This window comes from Macaca fascicularis, chromosome 16 (genome assembly GCF_037993035.2).
Source record: "Macaca fascicularis isolate 582-1 chromosome 16, T2T-MFA8v1.1".
Lineage (NCBI taxonomy): Eukaryota > Metazoa > Chordata > Mammalia > Primates > Cercopithecidae > Macaca > Macaca fascicularis.
In genome coordinates, this window is record NC_088390.1 from 55,962,395 (window position 1) to 55,975,737 (window position 13,343).

Consider the following 13,343-nt stretch of genomic DNA (forward strand, 5'->3'; position numbering starts at 1 on the left):
ACAGTAACAAAAAGCCCTAATCAAAGTGAGAAACAATACACTTACCTCTGTCTGATCTGAGGTCTTATCAGATCAGTTTTAATTGGACTGAGTGTCACCTTCAGATTTAATGTCTTCACTGGTCCCATTGACCTCATTCTTAGTATCACTTTCCTTCGATTCAGTGTTTGTGTCTTCACTCTGCTTTTCTCGACTACCGGACTTCACACTACTTTTTTTATCATCAGATCCCCTCTTTTCTGCCATAAAAGAAGACATTGACCATGGATTTTAAAGTAAAATACAATAAAGACATGATTTTGAAAAAAAGTGAAACAACTGAGAGATGAGAGACAATCATTTCTCACAGACTGCAAGCAACAGTTTGGTGAATTTACCAAAGGGACAAAATTTGTAATATATGGGAGAGAAGGCAGGAAGGGGAATTCAAGGAAGCAAAAGGTAAAATAGTGGGCAAATTCTCTCAATTGCTGAGAAGCTATTAAGCACATTGCAGAATGTAATATTTAAATAAATTTCATTGTGGGTAAAAAACATCAAAAAGCACTGGGAAAGGTATAAAAGACAGCATACAAAACTATGTTCACGTGAGGTTCAATTATTAAGTTAGAAGGGTAAAAATGGTGACCCCAAAAGGTGAGAAAAAGTTGAACGTTTATAACAGGCATGTTTTTAAAAATACAATTACATATTTTAAAATGCAAAAAACATGTGTGTGTATATATATATTTGAATATCCAAGAAGGATAAGCCTAATGAAAGAAAATGATCTTAAATCCCAATCTAAGCAACTCAACTTTTGTGCTTTGCTAAGAAAAGTCATATATATGCCATCTGAGAGTTGTTTTTCCAAAAAGAGAAATTAAAATTCAACTCAGCTGCAAATGAAGAATGAAAAAGGTAAACAACTTTTTCCTCTACTATTCTTTGGATGGGTAAGACCTCAGACTAGAGGTAAAAGTGGTACACAGAGCAAGCATAGTCTAGCCTTTTCAGTTCCAAGTATTCCCCCAACAAAAAATTTCTACAGAAAATGTTCAAGTCAACTAGAAACTTTCTGGAAAAATTACTTTTCCCCTTACTAAGAATAGCTGTTCTGGCAGAGTAGTTAATAAGACAAAAAGACATTTTAAAGAGAAACAGAACCCTCTACATAATTTCTGCACAGTTATGAAGACACAACACCAAATATCTAGGAAAGAGAGATGGTAATGAAAACAAAATATGGTATGGGAGGGGCACCCACTCAAGAGAACTGAAGATCTTATGTAAAAGAGCATATTTAGTCCATAACACTTGCAAAATACACAAGCCACGTCCAAGTAGTTAAGTGCAAGACTTGCTTCATGTCTGTCTGTCCACTTGTGAGAACTATGCCAGGACAGTGGGCTCTAACTGACCTTGTGGGAAAGTCCTCCCTTTGTGCCTTATGGGCCTCTCCGGTGCACAGGTAGCTTCAATGAGGAAGAGTCGTCTTGTTGTCCCGTAGAGGACTAGTAGTCAGTCCAATAATCTTATCTTCTGCCCTATGTAAATATGGTAGATCTTAATAGTCCTAAGGACATCCACAATTTGTGGTGGATTTTAGGGCTATAGATGAAAAAAGGAAACTCTCTTGACAAAGAGAGCACCTTACACTGGTTGCCGACAGCTTTGTGTGAGAAACCACTTTTCATTTGTGGAGTGAGATAAACTGCTTCTATCATAGCACCTGGAGTAATAAACTTGCTCTTTCTCATTTGCCATTATTATATGCCCACTGTGGCTCACAACTGGTTCCAAAGTCCAGATCTTCAATCATTTATAAGAGTGCCTAGATGGCTACCTAGATGGCTACATGGTAGTTTCTTTTCTGTATTTTTTTTTTCATCCACTCATCTGCACACTGATTTTTAATTAATTAATTTTTACATAGCATTTTCAAAATGCCAATAAATTATATCACTTCTAAAAGAGATTCCAATGTTTAACTCTATCATAGCATACCCAATTATGGAAGACAAGACTGATACAGTTTTCTCAGTATCTTCTCTCTTTCCACCAAGTCTCACATGGAAAATCCCTGTCTGTTGCTAATCTAAACATAACTCAGCTTATTCTGCTTAAACAAAAGTTTTGCTAGGGGCCAGACATGGTGGCTTACACCTATAACCCCAGCACTTTAGGAGACTGAGGCAGGAGGATTGCTTGAACCCAGGAGATCAGGATCAGACTGGGCAACATGGCAAAACCCCATCTCTACCCCCCACCCCCCGCCAAAAAAAAAAATTAGCCAAGGATGGTGGTGTACACCTATAGTCCCAACCACCCAGGAGGCTGAGGTGTGAGGATCACCTGGGCCAGGGAGGTGGAGGCTGCAGTGAGCCGTGATCGTGCCACTGCACTCAGCCTGGATGACAGAGTAAGACCCTGTCTGAAAAAACAACAAACAAAAAGCTTTACTAAATTTCATGTCATCATCATTACAATTTTAGGATTAAAGGTAAGCAACTCTGGACATCTTTTTGCTCTATCCAGAAATTACACAAATATGCCTGTTTTGAGTCAGGCCAGTGTCATGTACTACTCAACTTTGACTTCAAGTAGTTATGAAGGCTAGCTAGCTTTTATCCCTAAAAATCAACCCAACAATTTTAAATGGCACAAATGATAACACAGAATAGAGCAACTAAAGCTAACAATAGGAAATGTAAAACTAAAAACTTTCTCAAGACAAATATTATTAATTTGACCTGACAGTCATACCTGGCTCTTGAGAGTTGACCTCTCAACCCAAAAATAAATTACACAGAAAGTCTTGCAAAAAGATTGGGTAAAACATTCTTAAATCTAATGTTAAATCAGTTAACCCATTGTAGCAATTGCCTTTTGAATCAGAGAAGCGAGTTCTCAACTTGAATGGCAAACACTAGCACGTCTGGCAGTAAGTTTTCAACATTTTCCCACATTACAGAAAAAGCCAATATATGTTAAATATTTCAGAAAAAGACTGTGCTTATTTTAAGAAAACAAAAGCAGAGGCCAAAAAATATATCCATGGTTTGTGCCGCTAGTTCTAGCTGAGTCTAGAGGAAAAACAAAAACAAAAAACCAGAACAGTTCTATTGAAGGATATAATAAACAACATATAAAAGACAAGTATAATAAACCTAAATAGCAGCACATATATTATGCTGGTGATTAAACATGGAGACAGGTAGAATGAAATGAAACAAGGAGAGCTGAGAAAATCAGAAATAGGCCCCTTCTCTCATTCCTAAAACCATGCAAAGCACAACAGCTCATTCAGTGCAAAATAAAAGACACTAAAAGAATCTGGAGAACACAAAATTCAGAAAGGAGAGCCTAATGGTTAACAGAATTATCTTCCAATAAAGGCTAAGTTAGATGAGAATATTCTTGTGAAAACATTCCACACAAAATTAAAAAGTCCATTAAAAGTGCTAACAGCACAGTACATCAGCTAATGGGATGCCACAAAAAAAAAAAAAAAAAGAAAGAAAGAAAGAAAAGAAAAGAAAAAGAAAAAGAGGGGAAAGAGCATGTTGATCCCACTGAAAACATGGTTAAGATACATATAAGCAATTCAACTTCCAGGGACTTAGACGTTAACTACTAACTTAAATGAATGCTACAAATGAAGACTAATGCAACAATGTACACTTACTTTATAAGACACATTATGAAACACTGCAGTGTGAAGAAAAAAAAAAGGTAGCCAACAACCAAGGTAATATAATCCTATGCCTAATAACCCTGAAAGTTAATATAATACTTAAAAGAATCTACATGAAAAACCTTCAGGTTATCAACTGAAAGATGCGGTTTAGCATCAAAACACCAGATAAACTGTCATTTTCACAAATCTAAGTAGGAGACGGGGAAAGAACGCCTGTCTCCTACTGAATGGCGTTCCTCACAGTAAAAAGGAGTATGAATGAAATGGATCTTTGTCTGTGTCTGGAGAAAAGTGAGTGGGGCAATTAGGGTGTGAAAACAGTTTCTTAATGAACTGAATTCTCATATAAACTAACCTTTCTCCTTGGATTTTCTATCTTGTTCTCTGTCCCGACTTTTGCTCCTGTGCTTATATGACTTTCGATCCCGGCTTTTTGATCTTCTTCGATCCCGACTTCGAGATCTATGTTTTCTTTCTGATCGATCATGGCTTCTGCTTCTTCGTCGATCTCTACTTCTTAATAAAAAACCAAAAGGTAACTTCAGCCAGTATTACAGTGAGTAAAGGCCTTAAAGTAGATATTATTAATTAACAAGACTTAGCAAAACTTACCCTTTTTCTCAAACTATTTACATAAGAAATCTTAAGAACTAAACATTATTGAAAATATTTCTAAATTCATCTCCAATAGTGCTAAGATGGTTATCGTTGTGCTCTTTAAGACTCTTCTTCAATTTGTAGTTATAATTAAAACAGTATGGCTGATTTCATATTTTATTTCTTGGAATGAGTAAGACAAGCACTTAAGAGACCATCAGGTATGCTAACTGTAAAAAGATTGTGTGAAATTTCCTAGACAGGTGGGAAATAGCACAGAACTTGCCCCAAAAATGGAACTATTTTATTCACTGATTCTGCTCTCACAACCCATTCTATCACTTAAAGATGCTTAAGAGCTTCCCAACTACCATTCTGAGGAATAATACTAGTAATTATTATTGTTATTGCACACTCATTATGAGCTGGACATCAGTCTTAGGTGTTCCATATATACCTGCTTCGCCTTCTTTCTCTACTTCGTGACCTTTTGTGGTCCCGAGACCTGCTGCATCTTCTGTCTGATGTTCGGCTTGAGTGTCTACTTCGTGAACGACTTCTCTTTCTTCTTTCTCTGTCACGAGCCCTTTCTTTTTCTCTTTCTTCCTCTTCCCTTCGTCTTTTCCTTTCTCTTTCTTCCCTTTCTCTCTCCCGTTCTTTTTCTCTTTCTTCTCTTTCTTGCTTCTCCTTTTTTAGACGCTCATCACGATCAGGTTCTTCAGTTCTTTTCCTTAACTTCTCCTAGAAAAATCAAGTTGGATTCTTATACAAATGTAACTAACAATGGTCAACTAATGTGAAGTAATCTGTAGACCAACTTATGGAATTGATGCCCTTAAGGGAAATATAGACATTCCAACACCATGTACATACACAAGGTATTATTTGTCTAAATCCTCAGGATATATTCTTCCCAAATTTCTGGCATGCGAGAGTTAAGAAAATCAAGTGCTTTCATAGTTCGATAAACAGCAAAAACTCACAGGAACTCACATTTAAGCCATATTAAAATATAGTTATTTTTATCTATAGCTAGTGATAGCTAAAAGCTGTAGCTATAGCTAAAATAATTTTTTTTTTAAATAGCTAAAATGTATCTTTAGAAGAAACTTAACGTTGGCCGAGCGCAGTGGCTCAACACCTTGGGAGGCTGAGGAGGGCGGATCACCTGAGGCAGGAGTTCAAGACCAGCCTGGCCAACAGGGCAAAACCCCGTCTCTATTAACAAAGCACAAAAATCAGCCGGGCATGGTAGTGTATGCCTGTAATCCCAACTACTCGGGAAGCTGAGGCATGAGAATTGCTTGAACCCCAGAGGTGGAGGTTGTGGTGAGATCATGCCACTGTACTCCAGCCTGGGTGACAAAGTGAGATTGTCTCAAAAACAAAACAAACAAACAAAAAAACAAAAATTAGCCAGGCCTCGTGGCACATGCCTGTACTCCCAGCTACTCAGGAGGCTGGGGCATGAGAATTGCTTAAACCTGGGAGGTGGGGGTGACAGTGAGCTGAGATCATGTCACTGCACTCTAGGTGACAGAGCAAGAATTTGCCTCAAAACAAACAAACAAAAAAACTTACTTTTAATTCTTCTACAGTAGCTTTAATTTTGGCATAGCCCATGTGTTGTTTTCCCATCAAATGGTCATCTACCCGAGACTGGGCATCTCCTACTATTAAAAAGGCTCCACACACTTCACAAACTTCCATTTGTTTTTCTTGTGCAGCAAAACTTTCAATTGTCTAAAACGATAAATCAGTTACAAGAACATCTGAGGAAGAGAAACAAATCTCAAGAAGTACTCAACATTTAGAAAAGATTTCTAATGTGTGTGAATTGCTCTTTCCCATTTCCCCAAATCAGTAATACTGGGCTACAAGTGGTCAACTTTTTTTAAAGAGAGACGTTTAAGGCAACAGCAACTAACTTGCTGAATCACCCAGAAAAAATGTTGAGACCCACTGTTCAATGTTCAACACACACATTACCTTACGAAATTTAAACCACCTTTCAGAAAGCCACCTATTTTAGTATGAATTCATTCCTTGCTTAGGGTCAAGGGATATGATGTCCATACACAAAACTAATTAAGGAACTAAGCACATTGACTATAATCTGAACATATCCTATTCAATATGGAGGAACCAATGACCAATTATATTCTGCAATCAATAGTGTCTGAAACACATATATTCTATTCTTCAATTAAAATAATAAGATATTTTAAGGGTGTATTAATTTTTAACAAAGATATAAGTATGTACTGAGTAATTTATTACAACAAAAATGAAAATAAAACGAGGCTCATATGGAAATTTATGGTTTAAGGCAGTGATTGGCAAGCCAGGGAGGCCTTTTTCTAACATTTTATTGGGATACAACCACACCCGTTTGTTTCTTGTACTATCTAAAGTTGCTTGCATACTGCACAAAGGCAGAGCTTAGTAGCTGCCACAGACCTTGTGGCCTACAAATTGTGCTGACTCTAAGTTTAGAACATCAGAATAATTTTCAAAGGTTCTCAGATAAAAATGAGTTCCTACTAACTGTTAACAGACAGGTGAGATAACGTGAAATAAGGTTTACTTACCGAGGTTGTGGACCTAAGCAGTTCTCTCTCTTCTTTTAATTGTTCAACTAATTTCATCATCCCCTGGGCTTCTTCTACTTTTCCTTCAGACCCTAATTCTTCAATCTTAGAAGAGTGGGGGAAAAAAATAGTTAAGATTTCTTTCAAACCCAACTATTTCCTTTTTTCCCCATGGTTCATTAGTGGTTTTATCCATCTTTTTGTTTGGTTTTATTTACAAAAGCCTCTTTGGGTTTAATTCATCCTAGATTTTTTTTATACTTCAATAAAGTATAACTGATGTGTTAAGAAAAATGCACTTTCAGCTGGACATGGTGGCTCATGCCTGTAATTCAAGCACTTTGGGAGGCCAAGGTGGGCAGATCACCTGAAGTCAGGAGTTCAAGACCAGCCTGGCCAACGTGTTGAAATCCCATCTCTATTAAAAATACAAAAAAAAATTAGCCAGGCATGGCCGCAGGCACCTGTAATCCCAGTTACTGGGGAGACTGAGGCAGGAGAATCACTTGAACCCAGGAGGTGGAGGCTGCAGTGAGCCGAGATCGTGCCACTGCACTCCAGCCTGGGTAATGACATGAGACTCTGTCTCAAAAACAAAAGGAGAGAGACAGAGACAGCGTCTCACTATGTTGCCCAGGCTGGTCTTTAACTACTGAGCTCAAGCAATCCTCCCACCTCGGCCTCCCAAAGTGCTTGTATTACAGGTGTGAGCCACCTACTCTTTTCAGTACCTCCTCCAGCCTCAATCCCAAACACAATCCCCAGGCAACCACAGATCTGCTTTCTGTCACCATAGGTAAATACGCGTTTTCTAAAATTTTATATAGAGCCAGAGTCTATATTCCTTTTTTGTCTGGCTTCTTTCACTCAGCCTAATTATTTTAAGATTTATTCATACTGTCTCATGTAACTAATTCCTTTTCATTACTGACAGGTATTCCACCATATGGATACATCATGATTTAATTATCCACTCACCTGCTGACGGATATTTTAATTGATTCCAGTCTGGGGTTTTTTTGGTTTTTTTAGTGCTATTATGAATACGGCACTCATGAACACTGGAGTGTAAATCTTTGTGTAGACATACGTTTTCGTTTATCTTGGATAAATATGTGGGAGAATGGCTCATGGTACATTTTTAACTTTTTAAGAAACAGACTCCAGGGCCAGGCACAGTGGCTTACACCTGTAATCTCAAAACTTTGGAAGGCCAAGGTGGGTAAATTACTTGAGGTCAGGATTTTGAGACCAGCTTGGCCAGCACGGTGAAACCCCGTATCTATTAAAAATACAATTAGCCGAGGATGGTGGCGCACACCTGTAATCCCAGCTACTCGGGAGGCTGAGGCAGGAGAATCACTTGAACCTGGGAGGTAGAGGTTGCAGTGAGCTGAGATCGCGCCACTGCACTCCAGCATGGGTGACAAAGCGAGACTGTCTTAAAAAAACAGTAACAACGACAACAAAACAGATTCCAATATGATCTGCAGGAATATGAAAGAAAGAAAAAAATGAGACTATTTTTTCCAAAGTGGTTGTACAGTATCATATCCCAGTTCCAGCTGACTCACATCCTTGCCAATAGCTGGTATGATCAGTTTAATTTTAGCTATTCTAATAGGTGTCAAATAGGTATTTGATTGTAGTTTTAATCTGTATTTCCCTAATGACTAATAATGTTGAGCATCTTCATATTTGTCGTCCTTTTATATACACATATACATACATGTACACACACACACAAGACAAGGTCTCACTCCATTGCCCAGGCTGGAGTGCAGTGGCGCAGACACGTCTTACTGCAACCTCACCCTCTTAGGCTTAAGCAATTCTCCTGCCTCGGCCTCCTGTGTAGCTGGGACCACAGGTGCACATCATCACACCTGGCTAATTTTTGTAGAGACTGGATCTCACTTTGTTGCCCAGGCTGGTCTCAAACTCTTGGGCTCAAGCAATCCTCCCACCTCGGCCTCCCAAAGTGCTGGGATTATACACATGAGTTACCATGCCTGGCCCATCCCTGTATTTTTGCTGGTTACACGTCTGTTTCAAGTATTTCCTGACATTAATGCATACAATTCTCACCTGTTGCAGAAGTACATCAATTTTGTCTGTTAAAACCTGAATTTTTTCTTCATTTTTGCCTGTTGGGCCAGCGGCCTGTTGAAGACAATAAAACGTATTACCAACAAGTTGAAAACAAAGATAAACATGCAAACTCGCACATACCATACATAATATTTCTATTTAATAATTAAAATGCTTAACTGAAAGGACAGTAATTCAATTATCTTCAACTTCTGGTGGTCAATCACATATTGTCAGTTACTACTATTTAAGAGAAAAATCTTGGCCTCAAGAAAAAAAGAAAGAAAAATCTTATGTTTAGCAAAATCAATGTTGTGTTTGCTAAAAAAGACTGGAAAAAATGAATGCCTTATAAGTTTCATATCATTTTAAAAGAACAAAGTAATGAAAAGAAGACAAGTTTCAAAAATATTAGGGAGGTCTCTGAATCTCCAGAAAACAAGGACCCTTTACAAAGACTGAATTGATTTCACTTACCCCGGAAGACTGCTGGTTTTGAGACAATGCCAAACGAGCATGGCCTCGTCTGATCCTACGTTCTACTTCTGCAAGTAAGCTCTGCAAGTATCGCAAAAAATCTCTCTCATAGCCAACTTTCATGAAACGAGAGCTCTTCTCATACCTGGTAACATGAAAATAAACAAGTATTCACTTCCAAATCTTCATCCATTACAACTCTAATATTCTATCTTAACTAGCCTCAACGACTATTGCATTTAGGCTGCAGGGTAAACCAGGTGTATTTGAAGTGCCTTTCTGACTGCCCCTCACCACAGAGCTTTACACAGGGGTTTAACCACTAGCGTTACCACTGTACTGGATCTATGACCCTGGACCTGGGACAAGTCTCATGTATAAAATTGGGGCTGGCCACGGTGGCTCACACCGGTAAACCCAGCACTTTTGGAGGCCGAGGTGGGTGGATCACTTGAGGTCAGCAATTTGAGACCAGCCTGGCCAACATGGTGAAACCCTGTCTCTACTAAAAATACAAAATATTAGCCAGGCATGGTGGTGGGCGCCTGTAATCCCAGCTACTCGGGAGGTTGAGGCAGGAGAATCACTTGAACCCGGGAGGCGGAGGTTGCAGTAAGATAGAAGTTTCTTACTACCCCTAGCCAGTGACTAGACTTCTCTCAGACACTCATTTTACAATTAATTCCAATTATTCCTCAACCCTTGTCCCCCTTAAACCAAATAATAACTGGGAGGGAAATGACAACCAAAATAACTTACTGTTTTCGTAGATTTTCATCATGAATTTTTTCACATGGACCTGGGGGAAAAATACAATTGTATAAATTATCTGTGATTATTAGCAACCGTTTCTTGCCAAAAACAAAAAGTTATTTTTCTTTTTAAAAAGAAAAAGAATTTACTTTATCACTGAGTAGTTTGTAGACATCTAAATTGATCCTACTGAATCATGAAGCATTATAACCAAATAGGACATAAAACTGATCTGCTCAGTCTTCAAAGTCAATATAATGGATAGCAACCATATATGGTTAAAAGAGAAGTAAGGGAGGGAGAGAGAAAGGGAGTGAAGGCAAAAGGAAATTGTTCTTTATTGCCACTCAAGAAAACTAATGGGGATAGACACTGAACTGAACCACTGCTGACTTTATTATTTTCAAATCTGTATATAAAGTCAAATAGCACTAGACTAGTACCCAACTCCTACTTCTTCCCACCTCTAAAAAGCAATTATCTTAACTCTTCTCTATTTCTTCTTGAATTTACCTCCACCTTTTAAAATTCTATGCTTATTTTGCTATTTATCAATCCTAGACATCAAAATTTTGGGATAAACACTTAGTGTTTATATTATGCAAATACTATTCACTGTCAGGCCAAACAAAGGTGCACTATGAGACACTTCTGATGTTTTTTTTTTTTTGAGACAGAGTCACGCTCTGTCGCCCAGGCTGCAGTGCAGCGGCGCAATCTTGGCTCACTGCAACTTCCGCCTACCGGGTTCAAGGGATTCTCCTGCCTCAACCTCCCAAGTAGCTGGGATTGCAGGCACCCACCACCACAGCTGGGTAATTTTTTTGTATTTTTAGTAGAGACAGGATTTCACCCTGTTGGCCAAGCTGTTCTCGAACTCCTAACCTCAAGTGATCTGCCCTCCTTTGCCTTCAAAAGTGCTGGGATTACAGGTATGAGCCTAGTTTTTTCTCTATATTTTCAAATTCTTCTCAAACACTTCAACTCAGCTATAGAAACTATCTCAATACTAATTTCACATATGAGTCAAAATACATCAGATCATCAGTTTCATTTTCTTCCATTGGCCTTCTGCCTTACTTCAATCTGGGATACTTATTTTCTAAGCTCACTATAGAACTATTATCCTGATGAATTCCTTTCCTGCTCTGCAGTAGGTGAGAATTACTGGATCTCTTGTTTTTTCTTTCCTCTTTCTCAGTTTATGGACATGTTTTGGTGGAGTTTCCTGAGAAAAAGTCCATGGGAGATAAATCTGTTGAGACCCTGTATATCTGAAAATGTCTTTTTTCCCTCATATTTTGATGTTTGGCTACATAGCTAAGCCTGGTAGACACATTTTCACTCAGCACCCTGAGGATGTTTCTCCAATGTCTTCAACTTTCCCCATTGTTACTGACCAGTCTTAGGCCATTCTGATTCATAATTCTGTGACCTACACTCACCCCCACCACCCCTACGTTCTAAAATTTTACAGGGGTATGCCTAGGTATGGATCTTTTTCATTCACTGTCCTGATCACCTGTAGGGCCTGCTCAACCTAAAGATGAATGTTCTTTAGTACCGCAAATTTTTTTCTTAAGCAATTCCCTCTGCTTTTATTCTGTCCACAACTATTAAGTTGGTAGTACAGTTCCTGGACTAAGTTTTTAAAAAATCCTTCTGTCATACTGCCCAACATTCCAGTAAACGTCCTCAATTTTATTTTCAAATCTTTCCGGCGATTTTAGTTCTATTTCTCCAGCTTTAATTTCTACGAGCTGTTTTTCAAAAACTGTTTTCCAAACTTTTTCCACAAGTTCCCTCTTTATGGCATCCTATTATTGCTGATGAATACAGTATCTTCTCATATGTCTCTGAAGATACTAAATTTCTTAAGATTTTGAGGAATCTCTTTCTGCTTTCCCCATTATCTCCAATTCCACTAAATTCTTCTTTCTCTGTTGGTTTTCTTAATCTCTTGTGTTGAAGGCTTTCTTCGAAAGTCTGGCTGGTGGTCCTTGGCAGGCAACTAGTTTTTTAAAAAGACACTTCCAAAATCTGACTGGAAGTTAGTAGGGATTAGGCAGGGTTTGTCAGCTCATGAATGGGCTTTATCATAGGAAAACCAGGCAGTAAGACTTTCTTTTAAGAGATTCCCCAAGGGTCAGTACCTGTAGAGATCACTTCTCAGGAACTGTTCACTTTCTCTAGAGAAGAATCCTCTTTTCTTCTGCCTGGGGAAAAACATCTGGCTGTATCCTTCTAGGAACAGGGCAGAGGAGAGCCCCACCAATAAAAATATAGATTCATTTACTCTCTTTTACATTTTTTTTTTTTTTTTACTTACTACTGCCCCTGCTGTGTCTGAAATCTCAAGATCTAGACTGGTCCTGCCTTAATATGCTCCTAATGCTCTAAGGCAAACATTGTACATAATGAATTGACTTCTTTTATATATCCAGAATGATCCTGGTTATGTACCATCCTTGAGAGAAATGAGGAAATTGTCAATCATTTTTTGTTTTGTGGTTCAGATAAACTAGTCTCTCTAGCCCAATTTCTCCTGAAAATAACCCTCTCTTCTCCTGGGGTCTATGGGTGGGAGAGTAAGATCAACAGATGTACAGGACCGCCTACACTAGTGGCAATTTTGCATCCTGGGGACATCTGGCAATGTCTGAAGACATTTTTGGGTGTCACAACAGGGGGTGCTACTGGTTATCTAGTGGGTAAAGGCAGGGATGTTGCTAAACATCCCACAATGCATGAAAAGCCCCCTCCAAAACTGGCTCAAAATGTCAACAATGTCAAGGCTGAGAAACCCTGAACTAGACTACAGACTAATCTCTCTCATTTTCAGCCCCATGACTCAACCCTGCCTTCTGTGGTACCTGGTGCCTCCAAATCCTGAGCCTGTCCAGGGTTCTGCTGATCAAACACTCGCTTCTGTTTAGTATCCCCTTCTGCAGGCTTTTAGGGTACAGGTTGTTCTGCTCTGTTGCGTTTGCTGCTACTCCTCCATCCACTTGTCATCTTCCAAAAATTTGCTGACATCTCTAACGTTATCTCCTCTTCCATATACATCTTTTTAAAAACTTTTTCATTTAAGTGGAGTTTTGGGAGGGAGTGGAAATAGACATGTATGTTTAATCAAGCCACCATGTTTAATCAGA

General features: G+C 38.7%; 1 protein-coding gene across 18 annotated transcripts in view; it reads right to left on the reverse strand.

Moving 5' to 3' along the window:
- The window catches only part of LUC7L3 (LUC7 like 3 pre-mRNA splicing factor), a 35,763-nt gene that overhangs the window by 5,479 nt on the left and 16,941 nt on the right, over window positions 1-13,343 (reverse strand). For 4 of the 18 annotated variants that reach the window (XM_005583726.4, XM_045374997.2, XM_045374996.2 and 1 more), the window contains exons 3-10: window positions 10,195-10,234; window positions 9,436-9,580; window positions 8,956-9,030; window positions 6,868-6,972; window positions 5,858-6,019; window positions 4,734-5,017; window positions 4,035-4,195; window positions 99-239 (exon numbers count right to left, since the gene is read on the reverse strand). In XM_005583726.4, coding sequence (XP_005583783.1) covers window positions 99-239; window positions 4,035-4,195; window positions 4,734-5,017; window positions 5,858-6,019; window positions 6,868-6,972; window positions 8,956-9,030; window positions 9,436-9,580; window positions 10,195-10,234 — 1,113 coding nt within the window. Of the gene's footprint in view, window positions 1-45; window positions 240-1,400; window positions 1,527-4,034; window positions 4,196-4,733; window positions 5,018-5,857; window positions 6,020-6,867; window positions 6,973-8,188; window positions 8,355-8,955; window positions 9,031-9,435; window positions 9,581-10,194; window positions 10,235-12,341; window positions 12,433-13,061; window positions 13,240-13,343 lie in introns of those variants that run through there. The other 14 variants (XM_074019324.1, XM_074019325.1, XM_015438262.3 and 11 more) reach the window with 10 other exon arrangements.